At 37.1% G+C, this 17,467-nt stretch overlaps 1 protein-coding gene across 3 annotated transcripts in view; it reads left to right on the top strand.

Moving 5' to 3' along the window:
- The window catches only part of USP24 (ubiquitin specific peptidase 24), a 138,111-nt gene that overhangs the window by 99,246 nt on the left and 21,398 nt on the right, over positions 1 to 17,467 (top strand). For all 3 annotated transcript variants that reach the window (XM_020289190.2, XM_075998608.1, XM_075998616.1), the window contains exons 42-55: positions 1,835 to 1,979; positions 4,499 to 4,618; positions 5,275 to 5,400; positions 6,069 to 6,167; positions 7,044 to 7,126; positions 7,514 to 7,655; positions 7,858 to 7,977; positions 8,400 to 8,620; positions 8,961 to 9,085; positions 10,310 to 10,451; positions 11,313 to 11,463; positions 12,738 to 12,833; positions 13,540 to 13,643; positions 15,144 to 15,257. In XM_020289190.2, the coding sequence (XP_020144779.2) occupies positions 1,835 to 1,979; positions 4,499 to 4,618; positions 5,275 to 5,400; positions 6,069 to 6,167; positions 7,044 to 7,126; positions 7,514 to 7,655; positions 7,858 to 7,977; positions 8,400 to 8,620; positions 8,961 to 9,085; positions 10,310 to 10,451; positions 11,313 to 11,463; positions 12,738 to 12,833; positions 13,540 to 13,643; positions 15,144 to 15,257 (1,788 nt within the window). The remainder of the gene's footprint in view (positions 1 to 1,834; positions 1,980 to 4,498; positions 4,619 to 5,274; positions 5,401 to 6,068; positions 6,168 to 7,043; positions 7,127 to 7,513; positions 7,656 to 7,857; positions 7,978 to 8,399; positions 8,621 to 8,960; positions 9,086 to 10,309; positions 10,452 to 11,312; positions 11,464 to 12,737; positions 12,834 to 13,539; positions 13,644 to 15,143; positions 15,258 to 17,467) is intronic.

Here is a 17,467-nt window from a genome sequence, read left to right as displayed (position 1 = left end):
GGAAAAGTAAATAGGCTCTGAGTAAAATCTTGAGGGTTTCTTAGGAGAGGAGGATAGGTACTTTTTAGTGCATGAACCTTGTCATTTGCTCAGTATTGACTGTGTTCTGATAACTGCAATCACTAATGATTTATTACAGTAGTAATTTTGGAATCAAATTTTGTGTCAGTTTTTATGGGTACAAATTCAAAAGATCTCTTTGTATGATAATGTTGACCCTATTTGAGTGATGTTTATGCTCTTAGAAATAGGAAGAAGAGGCTGCTACAAGCTGCCATCTCATTTGCTCTGAATCTAACTTACTTTGTTCTTTTCTCATGAAAACCAGAGTTAATTGAATAATCCTAAAGAAACTGAGGATTTGGTATTTACAGTGAAAAAGATACAATTTCAGTGATTATTGAAATGGGCAAGGCATAATAAGCAATGTTTTGTGGAATCTTAAGAGGTATCTTACCATATATAAATATTTCTCTACCTAGAGATTTCTTATTAGCAAAATCTGTTTTAGATTTAAAAAAAGACCTTCATCAGAACCTTGAGGTGTCCCTCAGACTCTGACTCCCATCCTCATACCTACTCTAGTCTTGTTTTGGAAGATTTGGTGGTACTAGGTCCATGGGAATCTGTTATTAGAGCAGCAGAAATACATGCAAATCTTGATTTTCAGTAAACAACAAAAAATAAATCTTCAGCAGTTTTATTAAAAGTAATACCTCCATAAATAAGGAGTGTCTTTTAAAAATCATGTACAGTGCCTTAAATAGAAGACATTTGTTTCATCTCTCCAGTATACTAAATGATGTTCATTTATCACAATGACTCCCAGCCTTTTCCACCAAAACCTTAAACAAGAAAGAGATTTGAAATACCCAGAAACTCCTTTCAGAAGTAATGCTATAGTTATTATCACAATAACAAACAACTTCTTAATGTTTAGCCTGTGTGTATGGTACCTCCCTATTTATTTTTTACCTGTCCTTTGCAACCCGTAAGTCCAGACAAGAAGCAAAGGATGATGCCAGCTCCAGGGCCATTATCCTCAGTGCCTGGTGCAGCACTGACCCAAGAGCCCTGCAGCCCCCTCTTGAACACCTCCTACCCTCCATGAGTGCTTTGTTCAGAGGTTGGATATCCTCTTTTCTGTGTATCCTTCCTAACCTGTGATCCCCTCAGTAGTGTAAGGTTGGCCTAGGTTGCAGTGAGAAATTACTGTCTATCCCCAAAGCGATTTCTACTAAAAGGCAGGCAGTATAGGAAGCCTTTGATTTCCTGCAGAATGCTTGCTAGTTATCTTTTATGTCAGTTTGAAAGAATTGATTGGGCAAACTATTTCTGCCTCCATTTTTTTTCAGCAAAGTGGAAAGTTTATTAGTGTCCTTGAAGAATTTTTGATCTTCAGGCACATATAATGTTTATGGATTTACATAGCTCTCTTTTTCTGCCAGTTAGATATTCACATTTCAGGATGATAGCCACAAAATCTTTCTTCTGCCTATTTTAATTGAAAGATAGTTATTCCATGTCATGTTTATTACGCAGTTCTCTCTTCTCTATTCTTGCTGATCCATTCGTTAGATAGGAATACTCTGGAGTCATAAGTGAAAGAATATTCCTACTTTATCATCAAGCCAAGAAGATATTTAGTTGTAAGCTATATTTATATCCCTTCTATATTCGTGACCTGTAGATCACTACATTTCTCTGAGTTTAGACTGGACTTAATTATGTGTGAGGAATTGCAGCTCTTATACTTTCATTTCAAATGTTGATTTAGTTTAATGAGCAATTTAAGTAGATCATTGGTAAAATCGACTTGTGTCTTTGTTTTTAGGTGTAGTACAGTGAACAGCCGGTTGGCAGCCTACGAAGTCCTTGTAATGTTGGCTGATAGTTCACCTTCGAATCTTCAAATTATTATAAAAGAACTACTTTCTATGCATCATCAACCTGACCCTGCTCTCACCAAGGAGTTTGATGTAAGTTTTGTAAACCTTGATGCTCTTAATTGTTTTTTAGAATGATCTCTTAAACATATAACTTTAAAGCTATCTTTCTATTCTTCTAGAAAGAGCGTCAGTGTTATTTTTTGTATACTGTGCTCACATACTCAAATCAATTATAAACTATAGTATCACTCTAATACACTATGGTATATTATAAAATGGCACCCTTTTAATTAAAGAAGAGAGGTATTTGCAAGTTGGTTGATAGTTATTCTCAATAAAAAGTAGAATTCCAACCTATTTTTTGAGTAACTGTGTGCTTGGCATAGTGCCAGGCACTAGAGCTACTAAGTCAAATAAACATCGGCTCTGCCATAGCACAGTCTGTGTTCAGTTAAATTCAACAGGTTTATTGAGTTTATTATGTGCTGAGAGGTGTGTTAGGCTTTGGGAGCTCAAAAATGAAAATATCCTAGCCTTCAAGAAGGTCAGTGCATAGTGGAAGCGGCGGCCCCATAAGCAGATAATTTCAATGCACGTGATACAGTACAAGACAGAGGTATGTCCTGATTGCTCCACTAACACGGAGGCACTTCACTACCACCCGGTAGGTTTTAGACGGCTTCCTAGAGATGATGGAACTTAAAATAGAGCCTTTTAGATGAGTGAGCCAGTTGAAGCAAGGTGGGAAATTCATTTCATTACAGCAATGAGAAGAATATAAGCAAAACTGTGGAACCATGGAACAGCTTAGTGTGTGTTGGGACCTGCAAGAGGGAAGTAAACTACATGTGCACTAGAATACCAGACCAGGAACAGGACACTTTTGAAGCTGCTTTTGAGTTTTCCTCTGACATCAGAGAAAGTCAGACTTACCCTTTGGATACCTTGAACATTGTGGAATGTAGAAGTTAGGTAGGAAACGAAGTGGAGACAGATATCCTAGATAGAGGAAATGGCACTTGCAAACACGTAATGGGGAACTGTTTTGACTTACCAAAACAGGTAGTTTATAATGTTTTCGCTTGTAATGCTCATTTTATGCTGTGTTTTAGCTTTATATGCATTTATTTAATAATCAGATTTAAATGAACACTTCATGTTTTTTCTTGAGTCAGGGTTTATACTAGCATAATAATGAAAGTATTTGTATTAGATAAACACTTATATTTTTAGCACTGTTATGAACCAGTTTGTAAAAGTTTGTACCATTCTTTTGTTAAAAATCTATTTGTTGGGCCGGGCGCGGTGGCTCACGCCTGTAATCCTAGCTCTCTGGGAGGCCGAGGCGGGCGGATTGCTCGAGGTCAGGAGTTCGAAACCAGCCTGAGCAAGAGCAAGACCCCATCTCTACTATAAATAGAAAGAAATTAATTGGCCAACTAACATATACAAAAAATTAGCCAGGTATGGTGGCGAATGCCTGTAGTCCCAGCTACTTGGGAGGCTGAGGCAGGAGGATTGCTTGAGCCAGGAGTTTAAGGTTGCTGTGAGCTAGGCTGACGCCACGGCACTCACTCTAGCCTGGGCAACAAAGCGAGACTCTGTCTCAAAAAAAAAAAAAAAATCTATTCGTTGGACTACAAATAAATTTTAGTGGTAATTTGATCTTAGAAATCATCCTGCTCTAAGTGTATATCTAATGTTCATGAAAAGTATGTAATATTTAGCAATTCCTCATGGTCTAAAAGACCTACAGATTTTTGTCAGCTAGTTGGTTATTAAATGGACACAGATACTTGATACGTGCAGATAACATGATTCTAGTCATGGCATAAGAACCAGGATTCTGTTGTAATAACATTTCAAAGTGTCTGATTACAACATCCTTTTCCACTTGGAGAAGTGCCATGTTGGATCTCACCCAAGATGCCTTCTGAATTGTTTATACCCAGAGTAGCACTGTAATGGTGTTTGTATTTCAAAATATCTATAAGTGCAATGGAAGGGTATTTGCCTATTTATTTAATTATATGCTCATTAGAAGAAGTTTAATAGAAGAATGTTACCTTCTCTAAAAGGAAGGGAGGAATATGAGCCTGCCTTGACCATCCAGACTGGTTGGTTGTGCTTCTTCATGGTAAACACCTCACAGAACTCTTCATTTTTTTCAGAGTACTCCGTCAATTTATAAATATATAGTAGTATATTTATTTAATTAATGCCTGTCTACCCTCTTACACTGTAAGCTCCTTGAGACCAGGGACCATGCGCATTTCTGTTCTCTCTTGTGTGCCTGGCACATAGTAGGCCCTCAATAAATATTTGTTGAATGATAATCAAGTTACTGCATAAACAGATACTTACGTCCTATATGCCAAGTACTTTATGAAAGAAAAGAAACACTGAGATAGTAGTATTTTTTAATTGTATTAGCATCTGCAAAAGTACTTCGTGAACATGGATTCTCCTAGCATGACTTTCATAACACACTGGATGGACAAAAGAGAATGTATCTCTCTTCCCTCTTAGACACCCCACACAGCTGTAGTGGAAATGTGCCTGTGGCAGAGCTGCTAATTCTGTACTCTTTTTGTTCCTCTCTTTCCCAGTACCTCCCCCCAGTGGATAGCAGGTCCAGCTCAGGGTTTGTGGGGCTGAGGAATGGTGGCGCGACTTGTTACATGAATGCAGTCTTCCAGCAGCTGTATATGCAACCTGGGCTCCCAGAGGTGATTTCCTTCCTCTGTCCTGTTTGCTGTGAAAGATACATGTGTTGCCTGAAAATTGGTTCATACTTTTTTATTGCTTTTATTGTTTGCTTAAGCTAGCCATAACTAGAGATTCTGTAGTAGCTTCTAAAATCTTTGTAGACATGTTGTTTATAGTCACATGTTTTTATAAATCTGTTGTAATAAGCTTCCTGTATTACAGATGGACATGACCTTTGTGATATTTTTGAACTCCAAAGTTATTCTCAAATTCTATTCCATAAAATTACTAACATTTTTAGTATTTTAGAAATATGCAGGCTCTATCATCAACGTTTTATAATAATATAGTAGTAACATGATACGGCAACAGTTTTGAGAGTATTCCATGTCGCACTTATTTCTTGTAGAGATCTTGGTGTTATTACTAGGCCAGTTTTGCATAATCAAATGGAGGCTTAATGACATGATTTGTAATTGTAATGACATGATTTGTAATGACATGTTCATAATTACACCAGCTAGCAAGTATGGAAGCTAAATATCTTAGTCATAGCCACTTCCAAACATACATAGCATTCTGAAAAAAGCAGTGTGCATACTCTTGTGCGCATGTGTCAAGATTTCCTGGGTAGCAGTTAAATATTTCTAACTTAATACGTTTCTTTTCTTTATAGGCATTACTTTCAGTAGATGACGACACAGACAACCCAGACGATAGCGTGTTTTACCAAGTGCAGTCTCTCTTTGGGCATTTGATGGAGAGCAAGCTGCAGTATTACGTACCTGAGAACTTTTGGAAGGTATCTCATCCAGTAACTCTTTAGATTTAAAGATGTTAGATACTTGGAGTTTGGCTACATTTTTTCTCTAGCGTTATGGTTTCTTATGTTTATTATCTCTAGACTGATCCCATCGCCAAAGCCTATAAAAGGATTGGGTATGCCATTGTTCTTGAAAGTAGTTCTTGGTCATATGATCAGAATGTTGAGAATAGTCATTCATAACACCTAAGGATTTTCTAATCTTAATTGTTTTGTATATTTTTCATAATTCTTATTATAGCTCTTTGAAATATTTGTTCAAATCATTGCTCTGAACCTGTGCCAACTTCACTAATGCCTTTAAATAGAGAACATTATTTGTAAACATTGCTTTGCTACGTTTCTCGTACTGAAGGATTACCTTGTGTTTTCCCCCATGGGTTGGTTAGTTTCTAAGAAAGAAACTGTTCCTGGCCTTAGCTCTCATCCTATACTCACCTCTGGTTTCAGAGACTTGTTATGTTACAGGGGACCAGGGAGAAGCATAGAAGGCTGAATACAAGCTAGTCTCACTTCAGTAAAAACTTCCACATCCTAATAATACACTTGGTTTTAGAAGCATTTAGATACTCTTCCACATTCCGTTTCTGCTACATTCAGAAATTGTTAGTTTTCCTTTAAAAACGTATTTAATTTTTGTTATATAGATTTTCAAGATGTGGAATAAAGAACTTTATGTGAGAGAACAGCAGGATGCGTATGAATTCTTTACTAGTCTCATTGATCAGATGGATGAATATCTCAAGGTAATAAAAGTTTTACTTTTTCTCGGACCGCCTCAGACTTTAATAACAGTATCTTAGGATTTGGAGTTTTTGTGAAACTGACAAATCAGAAAGTGGTTTTCTTTAACATCACAACTATAATTAATTTTTTCTGGGTTTAAACATACATGGATCACTAGAATTGTATATTTCTTTTCTAAATGTATCCAACATTCAGTAGAATATGTAATCCTTAATCTGTACTACACAGTAATAACCATGTGTACCAAGGCACATATTTTTGTTGTGTATCCATTGAAGGACTGCTTCAGTGCAGCTAAGGTTGCTTCAGTCACCAGTGAGCCGATGGCCCCCTGCAGAGCAGTCCTGGAACTCAGGGAGTCCTCTGGCAAAGGGGACGAGGGAACCAGATTAAAAAGTTATTGGTGGTGATGTTTACCTCTACCTGGTAAAACATGTGGCAGACTTTCTAAATGGCCTGTTATCACTGTCTGCATTCGCCTCTCATCAGTGGGCACAATTTTTCCTCTTCTGTTTTTAAAGTGAGTTAGGAATGTATAGTGTTCTATCTATAAGAAAAAAGAGAAGACTGTAGAGAGTTGCTACTAGCATGGTGATTATGGCACAGGGAGAAGAATTAGGAATCATCACGGAGAACCCTCTTACCATCAGCTCTGCTTGACCTCTTGCCGCTGCCTCTCTGATTGTTAGCATCGTTCTGGCAGTGGGTCTGACAGTGCGCCATTAACCCTATTTGTCCCAGCTGAAACCACCAAAGGCTCATTTTGTTTTGGTGGTTAAATAGAAGTCTGTGTTTTAGCTTAGGCCTAAAAAAATTTCTATATACCTGTAAGTTCTAGGCACATCAATTAAAATTTTAACTTTTTATTCCAACAGAAAATGGGGAGAGACCAAATTTTTAAGAATACTTTTCAGGGCATCTATTCTGATCAGAAGATCTGTAAAGACTGTCCTCACAGGTTAGTGAAGATATCACTGATATAAAAAATGATCATCATTTTTAAATGATTTTTCTAGTATGTTGTAAATTTTGCATTTGTTGAGAGACCTATAAGCCTGTCTCTCTCAGTCTATAAATATTTAATGAATTGAAGTTCTCTGGTTTCCATTTCCAGAATTTTATTGTGGCCTTATGAAAATATTTGTTGAGGTTTATAATTTTAAGCAATTCTAAATTGTCACAATTTGGTGTTTCTGTTTGGAGTGTACTTTTAAAAGGTTGAGAGACGACATGTTAATTTCATTGATTAAGAATGTAGTTCTTTGTTCAAGCTCAGGTAACGTGATAATTTCAGGAGTTTTTAATTTCTTCATTGAACATGGATTCTCTATTATTTCCTAATCAGATATGAACGTGAAGAAGCGTTCATGGCTCTCAATCTAGGAGTAACTTCTTGTCAGAGTTTGGAAATTTCTTTGGACCAGTTTGTTAGAGGAGAAGTTCTGGAGGGAAGCAATGCATACTACTGTGAAAAGTGTAAAGAAAAGGTATTACATTTGCCCTTTTTAAAAAACAAGATTGATTTGGTATTCTTGTGTTTTATGTAAAGTCAGTATTGAGCACCTGTTGTTACTTCCATTAGACTGTGTCATTACTTGTTTTCACGTGGGTAGGAAAGGCCTTTGTGTTAATTACTTTGCTGTTTTATTTTCTTCATGGAAATAATTGATTTTTTTTGCTTTTCTTTAGAGAATAACAGTGAAAAGAACCTGTATTAAGTCTTTACCTAGTGTCTTGGTAATTCACCTAATGAGATTTGGATTTGACTGGGAGAGTGGACGCTCCATTAAATACGATGAACAAATAAGGGTAACTTTTTTCTTTTTGAAGCTGTTCACAGTCGTTACCTCACTCACTTCTCTGTTTCCTGCTTCTGTTTTCAACTGTCATGTGCCCTGTGAAAGGGTGTGTGCTCAGCATTATGAGGGATACAGCCCTTGTCTTAAGTAGCTGCTGTAGTAAAATAGGCAGATCTGTAAACAACAGCCCTCACTTCTAGAAGGTATCCTAGTGATCACTGTGAAAGAAAATGCTTCCCTTAATGCTCAAACCAGAGGCTATTTATACTTTCCCAGACTTAGCCTCTCTGAGAGTTTGTACTTGAATTGGAGAGGTAGTTTGTTCCTAGCTTAAGTTAGGAAAACGCATCCTCTTATTTGTACCTGACTTGACTGGGTACTGCTGTGTGCATTACTCATCAACATTAATATGGTCTTTTTGTTTTTGCATAGTTTCCTTGGATGCTAAACATGGAGCCCTACACAGTTTCAGGAATGGCTCGCCTGGATTCATCTTCGGAAGTTGGTGAAAATGGGCGAAGTATGGATCAGGGAGGTGGAGGATCCCCACGAAAAAAAGTAGCCCTCACAGAGAACTATGAGCTTGTCGGTGTCATTGTCCACAGTGGGCAGGCACACGCAGGCCACTACTATTCCTTCATCAAGGACAGGCGGTAAGGGTTTCTTGAGGCAGCACTTCCTCGCTCAGCCCTATGTCTGTGCTCTGCTCTCCTGCCGCCCTTTGTCGTGTACTTATCATTGTGGTGCAAAGAAACTTTGCATTCTTCTTTGATCTTACTTCATTCTGAATTTTTAAAGCTTGGCGTAACTGTTTTTACTCCTTCAATTTGAAAAGTTGTTTTAGAAACTAAAATAACTGTTGCTACATTTTTCTTAAAGATTTTCAAATGGTACCCATCTGCTTTATCTATAGATAATACATAGAGACAAATGCTGGGCATCGGGATGTTTATTTTTTAACCTTATCATGTTTATCTGCTCTCTGGGATCTAGGGGGTGTGGAAAAGGAAAGTGGTATAAATTTAATGACACAGTTATAGAAGAATTTGACCTAAATGATGAGACCCTGGAGTATGAATGCTTTGGAGGAGAATATAGACCAAAAGTTTATGATCAAAGTGAGTATTTACAAATGGATGTTTTTCATAAGTTTTATTATTTTAATTTACAATTTCCTGTAAAACTAGAAGTAGTTTTCTTTATATAAAAATAACCCGAGTGAAAGTGTTCAAGCTGCTCCTAAAAAGTTTTTTAAAATAATTCCTTACCACAGGAATAAAAGGCAGTGGAAACTCCAAAAGGGGGAGGGTGAGTGATGAAAAATTACCTGTTGGGTACAGTGTACGCTATTCAAGTGGGGAGTACACTGAAAGCCCAGACTTCAGCACCACACAATATATCTAAGTAACAAAAATGCATTTGAACCCCCCCTAAATCTATAAAAATTAAAAAATCCCTCACAATAGCCTTGGGGGGTAAGTGGCAGAGGAGGAATAAGAAGATGAAATGAATATCAAAGAGAAACTAATGAATAAAGAAATTAAACCTTAAAAATAGTTTCAGAAGAAACAGTTGCCCACTAAAATTTTTTAATTTCCTTTCCAATTCTATAAAGGTGTGAATAATTAGAGAAGACATTCTTAGCACCTATACTTTTAAAACCATATTTATTATGCAGTGTGGCAATGCAATCTTTCTCTCCACAACTTCCACCCCCAGAAAAAAAAAGTATGAGGAAAAGCCCGCCTCAAAACCCAGTCAGAATTTGCCATCTGAAAAAAGCCATTTTGCAGAGACCTTAGCATTTCTGAAATCTTCTAGGGACATTTGTAAATATCTACCTGCATTAGATTCACTGTATTAGATACCATGCCATTGTAGTCACGCATCTCTCGACGTGGTAACCTTTAAGTGTTAAATATAACATCATTGTCAGAATTTTCCTAGATTTGGTCGATCTTTGCAGAAATGCTTAAGTGAGACCGATTAAGATCCCATCCTATGCTATAGAACATCTTTCTAATGTTGTTTTCCTTTTGCTTGAACTTAAGACTTCCCTAGGATGTTTACCCGCTTTACTCCCTTACCATATATATATCTCACTTACTCCTTGCACCCATATCACCTCCTAAGTGCGGGATCTATTTTAGTTTAAGAACTGAAGTATCCTGTCTTCTATTCTAAGCAGTACTCTAAAATGACCCACATTTTACTTATACTTTGCATTCAACAAATTCAGTAATAGTTACTTGCTGGATTTATGGGCCCTTTGTTTTCAATTGTCAAGACAAGAAAAACTTTTTTATTTACGAAGACTTCTTTCTTAATGTCTTATTATAAAGCAAACCCATACACTGATGTACGTCGAAGATACTGGAATGCCTATATGCTCTTCTACCAAAGGGTATCTGATCAAAACTCCCCAGTATTACCAAAGAAAAGTCGAGTCAGTGTTGTACGGCAAGAGGCTGAAGATCTCTCTCTGTAAGTGTTTCTTCCATATAATTTTCTGTGTGATTTCAGTAGGTGATATTGTGATCTTTTGAGAATATACTATTTGGGGTTTAAAGATAATTAGCTAAGCTAGACAGAAATTCTAGAAAGAGTTCCAAAAAGAAAAAAAGTAAATGCCTTTTCTTTCTTATTTCTCCCTGGTCATTATTTCCTTTGCAAGAAGTTATTTCGTATGTAGAAATGTGCACATAAGTCATTTCATTCTAGAATTAATATTTTTTTCAATTTAGAATTGAGATTTTTTTTTTAATGTTGGCAGCATTTATTGAATACACTTTATGTCTAAAGCATAGAACAATACCAGCACTCAGAAAGTTGTTTTTTAGAGGTCCTGTTGTCAGTGAATTCACCTTTTGATATATTGGATCAGGAAAGTATATAGTTTATTTTTTTCATGTAAGAAATGTGATTAAATATGGTTCATTAAATTTGAAAACTTGGTTCAATACTTTGTTGTTATAAGATTTTGAATGTGTGGATCTAAGATCAGTTTATTTCACTGCTTTTTAATGGCTATACTGGCTGGAAAAGATACCTCACAGTAATATGCAAGAAGCAATCACTTTTGTGCTTGTTAAATTGTGGTCCTCAGTGTTAAATCCCATACACCGATTAAGTAAAAATTTGTGTTAAAATTGCCCTATAATTTTCATCTTTTATGATGTTAAGACTAATTTGACAGTGCTACAGTTTTTAATTGTACACCTTTAATTGTACATATTTATGGGGTACAGTTTTTTAAGTCTAGTGCCCTGAGTTTGGCAAGTTTTAATAACTACGAAACCAATAGCCTCTTTATACTCAACAAAGGTTTTTGATTCTGTCTTTTAGGTCAGCTCCGTCTTCACCAGAAATTTCACCTCAATCATCTCCTCGGCCTCATAGGCCTAATAATGACCGGCTCTCTATTCTAACCAAGCTGGTTAAAAAAGGTGAGAAGAAAGGACTATTTGTGGAGAAAATGCCTGTTCGAATATACCAGGTAAGAACTGTGTAAAAAATCCTAAAGGACAAAGTGAAGGTAGATGTCAAAATCTATCTTGTGGGTCCGGAAGTACTCCCCTTTGGCCTTCTGTGTGAACCGTACCTCTATTGCTATATCATCCTTCCCACCCTGCCCCATGAATTTCTCATGCCAGGCTACAGAGCTGGCTATGTGCTGGTGCCAGAGTGCTAAAAACGTAAATATGAATACACACTCAGGATCGGCCAGCCCTGTCACTGGCCGCTGTGCACTCATACGATGTCGCACATAAACTGAGTTGAGGGGAATAGGCAGTAAAGAAACTTACTTTATCTGGAAAGAAAAACAAATTAAGGCTCACAACCTAAGACTAATATGTCAGTGATGACCATTATTTATTGAATACCTACTTTGTGCTACATGCTTTAAACAAATCTCTAGTTCTTAAAAGACTCTTTTGGAGTAACAGGTTTTATTCCCATTTTTCAGATGCAAAAACTGAAGTTCAGATAAGGAGAAATGACCTGCCAGTGTCAGAGAACAAGGGTTTAAATCCAGGACTGTCTACCCAGTCCCAACTTTATATACTAAATAATCAAAAGCTAAGTAGCTAGAAGCAGAGAATTTAAGAAAAATATGGAGTCTTCCATTAAGGAAGAGAGAGAATTAAGCCACCTTGATACAAGGGAAGCATGGAGTTGGTTGTACTTGGGAAAGCCCTGTTTTCCCTTTCTACCCAAAATATCAGGTTAGAATTCACTTGTCCTACACATGGTGGTTTTCCTGAATTTCCTAAAATGGTTTGGTTTAATAAATAATATTTTTTATAGCATCTTATATTTGAAAGGAAGGTTTTCTCTCTGCTTTTATAAAAATTCAAAGTTTAACACATTAATTGCCCAGTGAGTTGTATTTAACTCATGCTAGTTTTGAGCCCAGGGCCTCATGAAGCAAAACCTGAACAAAACCTGGGAGTTCATTTGTGAAATTCTTACTTGTTGATGTTCTTATTGTTATAATTAATATTATCAAATTATTCTAAAAATGTGGATTAAAAATGAATAGAAGTCAGTAAATTTTGTTTTTCATTAAATTAGAAGGGATCATTTTGTTTTCAGTTTTCTATTTTTATAATAAAACACCATGGCTCCAAGGAAAAAAATTTTTTCTAGTGTGGCAATGTGTTAAAAGGAATTATGAATCCTTTTTACCTAATCATGTCACTGAAATTGTCCTCCATGTATTGAATATTTTACCTTGTTTCTTTATTAATTGCTAATTTTCTTTTATAGATGGTGAGAGATGAGAACCTCAAGTTTATGAAGAACAGAGATGTGTACAGTAGTGATTACTTCAGTTTTGTTTTGTCTTTAGCTTCCCTGAATGCTGTAAGTAGCTAGTGGGATTGTTAGTAAAGAAATAAGAAAGGATTACAGTTAAATATCTTATAGCTAAAGCATTCAATGACTCATCTTCACTCTCACTTGTTAGCCTTCAGATTAGATACAAAAAAGTCTCCCATAAATGTGCCCTTCTTGGGTGATAGTAAACTGCAGGCAGCATTCAGAATGTGTAACATAGGTTGTGAGTGGGTGTGGGTTTCCACATACTGGCTTTAAGTGCCCTTGTTTACATTTTTATGAAGTAGCTATGAGGTTGAGTAGCTGTGAGGTCATGTCAATGGATACAGGGCTTTGTGGAGATTAATTTTTCTTAATTTATAATCAAATATTACTAGACTCAAGATTGACTTCAAGTACTTTTTTTTACTTGAGTACCATTATAATTATATTATCGTACTTATATTTTGGATTATAATTTGCCAATAAGGGAAAAAATGTTCTTAGTCTCTTGATTTCTTAACATCCTATGGTCTAAAGGCTGTATTTTGAGAAGATTTCATAATAGAAATGAAGAGGATGTCTTCTCTTAACCTTTTAAAAAATGTAAATGGAAATTTTTTCATAATGAAGTGGCTAGATTTTTCTTCTTAATATTTAACTTTATCATGTATCATTATTCATTTCATAACAATGTGTAATAATCTATGAAACTTCTATGAAAAATATCCTCTTTTTTCTCCCTGTCTCCTAGACTAAATTAAAGCACCCGTATTATCCCTGCATGGCAAAAGTGAGCTTACAGCTTGCTATTCAGTTCCTTTTTCAAACTTATCTACGGACAAAGAAAAAACTCAGGTGAGAAGTGATATATTTTGATAGTCTGTTGTGACAAGAGACACTGGTTAATTCAATTAAAGTTGAATTTATAATTCCAATACTATGTAAGCAGATTCCGAATTTACTTAGATGACTAAGACATGATCTTATCTTTAGAAACTTCTAATCTAAAGGGAAGGATAGAGAAATACCTGTGATGCAAGGCATAAATTCTGCATGTCTTTGGAAATTGGGCAAAATCATATCCAGATATGGAGATTAGTATAGGCTTTAGAGACATTGATGTTCTCAGAGGATCCTGAAAGGCAAATATAGAGAAACAGAGAGAATCTTAGGCAGAGGGAAGAACCTGAGTAACAGGTGAGACTTACCTAAGGAACCATGAACCACTAGTTATGTTTTACTAGTACATGTAAGGGACTCATTTGAGCTGAGACCCGGTGTTGGGTTTGGAACTCACTGAGTGCCAGAGCAGGGAGTTGGGATTCTTCATGGGAGATCAATGAAGGTTTGTGAACAGGAAATACATTCACAGTGATGCCTTAGAAACTCTAGACATTGACTACATCTGACTGATTTTGGTTTTATCTTCAGCACCTGGTAAGGTGCCTGACACACCATAGGTTCTGGGTAAGTAGTTGTTTTGTGAATAAATGTGATAGATGGAGAGTCGTTGAGCAGTGGTTTATAGGATATACCTACAGCGAGGGGAGACTCTGGGTGAGGAGACTAGTTAGACTTAGAAAACTGTTGAGCTCCTATAAATATAGAGAAGTTTGGGGACAGATTTTGCGGTTAAGATGCTCTTGAGAAGAAAACAAATATAATATCAACTTCATTTTTATGTGTGATAATCAAAGATACGTTCACTAGTCTCAGTCTTTAGTATTTGACTGAAAAGAATAAATAATATGTTCCCTTCTTTTAAACCTGGAGTAGAAATTTAGTTGGTTACTTTGTGGAATTTGCCCATACTATTTACACCTTGCACACTGTTCCCATTTTGTTTATACTTACCATACTGGGCATTGGGGGACTTAAGGGAGATGGTATGACATTATGGGTACTATAGTCATTACACCTTTTTTCTGCTTGAATAATTTTATTCAGTAAAGTAGAATATAAATGATTATTATAATGAAGTATAAAAATGTTGATGTAAGCTATTCTGAAAGTGGGCATTTGGTGAATGTAAATTAATTGAGCAAAGCAAAATGCTACAGGGCAGGCCTTTTTCCCAGTTGAAGTTGTTTGATACAGATACAGAATATAAAAGTTAGAGTCTAAGACTTAAGCTTCTTCATGTTTTTGTCAGGAGAGGGGAGGACGATTCATACCACAGGTAACGGAAGAATGCAAAGCATTGGCTTCTGGGGCACACTGAGCCACGTTAGTGGGCAGCCATTGAGTATTTCTTATCCCCCCACCCACATGCCCTGGATGGATGGGTAGCAGTGGCACTCCATGGGATTGTTTGCTGGGCCATACTCCTAACATTGCTGTCTACTTTTTTTAAAGGACTGACACTGAAGAATGGATCGCTACTATTGAAGCATTACTTTCAAAAAGTTTCGATGCTTGTCAGTGGCTAGTTGAATATTTTATTAGTTCTGAAGGACGAGAATTGATAAAGTAAGTCTCAAGGTCTTTTAAGTATGAGAAATTGTGTCTCTGCCAATGATTTAGAGCAGAAGTTTCTTTTAGCCCTTTTTATTTCAACTTAAAACTGATCGGAGTCGATTTTAAACTCTCTTCTCTGAAGTCATGAAGAAATTATTCAGGTCACTCGAAAATTATCTGTATTGGACTAGACTTGGGCACGTGCTCAGTGGTTGCAAGAAGGCCATGTGAGGCAGCTCAGCCACTAATCACTCAGAGGCAGGTCCTAGTCCCCAGCTATGGCTCAGGGGAGTCAGGAGTGCAGGTCTCTCCCCTAGGGACTCACAGTGTGGTGGCAAGAGGTTACTGCACAGTTCACAATATTGCCTATGTTTGGATTCTGCCTAAAAAATTATTTTCACTAATCTACTGATAGTATGTTAGCTATGATGGTATATTTACCTATGTACCTATCATTTAAAAAAATTGCCTTTTCTGGTAAAAATTCGAAATACCCCTATCACTGTGAATGTTTACGCCTTACTTCCAGTCATCCCTGTCAAGTCAGCTTCTCTTACCCTTGGGGAGTTCTGCGTTCTTCTGGGACACCCAGCGAGCACTGCCTTGATTTTCAGTGTCTTGTCTCCTTTCTCCCCAGCGGGCTCCTCCTTTACTCTGCATCGGCCGTACCTTCTCCTCACCCTCAGACTTCCCATGTCAGCTCAGCCCACTTCTGGGGAGTGACCTGGCCTCAGACTTCCCAGAGACGGGCTCAGATTAACAAATGTGTACCCCCGGCCCCAGCCCAAGGTCCATGTGCCTACCAGAGTCTGGTCCCATCGTGCCCTTTCCTCCTGTTGTTACGGAGGAAGGTGTCCTCTCTTCTCTCAGAATGAGTCTCTCTACGCATGCAGACCTTCTCCAGGAAGTTGGGCCTTTGACTATCTCACTCTTACTCCTCCATGATGATCTTGTAGAATATTTTATCAGGTTACTTCCGTCAGCATACAGATATGCTCTGGTGTCTTTCAACTTAACACACGGGGAATTCGGAAATGCGAGTCCCTTCCCGCAAGGCAGTCGCAGTCTGGTGGTGCGTCAGAGATCTGATCAAAGCCCTGGTCTCCTGCCCTTCATCTCTGGGCCTGACCTCCAGATGTTTTCTTGCCTACTTCACGTCTCCACTTTTTCCTCCAGTCTCTCTTTCAGCAATAAAATTGTTGTTTTTGAAACAAATTAGGTCACATCACTTCTCTGTTATGAATTCTTCAGTGGATTCCTGTTGCACTTGTAATAAAATACAAAATCTTTACCATAACCGACGTAGCCTTACATGATCTGGCCTTTGTCCTTCCAGGCTCAGGCCATCTCGCTTCCTCCTTGCTTACGTGGCTGGAGCCGTCCTGGCTTGCTGGTTTCTTGAACGTGCTGGGCTTGCTTTCCTGCCTAAAGATCCTGGCACCTGTCGTTCCTTCTGTCTGGAACACTGTCATCTCCCCTGCTTCCTCATGAGCACCTTCTCATTAGAGATGACCTTTCACCCATTTTTCCAGTTCAATTCCAAAATCTTTTCCCAGTAGGACTCCTAAGTATTATGCTAGGCAGTAGAGTGTCATAGAATCATCATCTATTTGGAAGGAACATAGCATATGTTTTGTTCATAACGTATATCCAAGGAGGCTTGCATTTAAACATCTCCAGAGAAATTCTGTAACTTCTTTGGGAATATGTTTTGATTTCTAGGTATTCCTAATGGTCAAGAATCCCAGTGAATTACTTCATCTAAATCCTTCCTGATAGAGTCCAGTACAGTTTGTTTCTTTCTTTATGAAGACCAATCACTCATCACTGTCAATTGCTATGATTTCACATGTTTGAAGAATTAATTTTTTTCTCTAATCACTTATTTCTTTAGAACCTTTAAGATATCTTAGATTGTCATTGTTACAACTAAAAATATATATACTGCACTAATATTTTAGAAACTGTAAATGTGGAGAGGGTATTGTCTTTTAGATCAGCCCCTCAGTATAGTCCTTTTTTTAAGGCAGTTTTAGAAATACAATTATACTTGTAAAAAATTAAATTCTTAATATTGCAATTACAAATTGATCCAAAGAATTCAGACTCCTAACTTGAAGGATATTTAATGTCTTTTAAGTACTTTCTTTGTGGAAAATGTTAAACATACACAGAAGTAGACAAAAGGGACCCTCTGCTGTACGTGTTCCCCAGCTCAGGCT

Source organism: Microcebus murinus, chromosome 2, assembly GCF_040939455.1.
Source record: "Microcebus murinus isolate Inina chromosome 2, M.murinus_Inina_mat1.0, whole genome shotgun sequence".
Taxonomy (NCBI): domain Eukaryota; kingdom Metazoa; phylum Chordata; class Mammalia; order Primates; family Cheirogaleidae; genus Microcebus; species Microcebus murinus.
The sequence above is the reverse complement of the archived record's forward strand: the minus strand, read 5'-3'. Positions and strand labels throughout refer to the sequence as shown.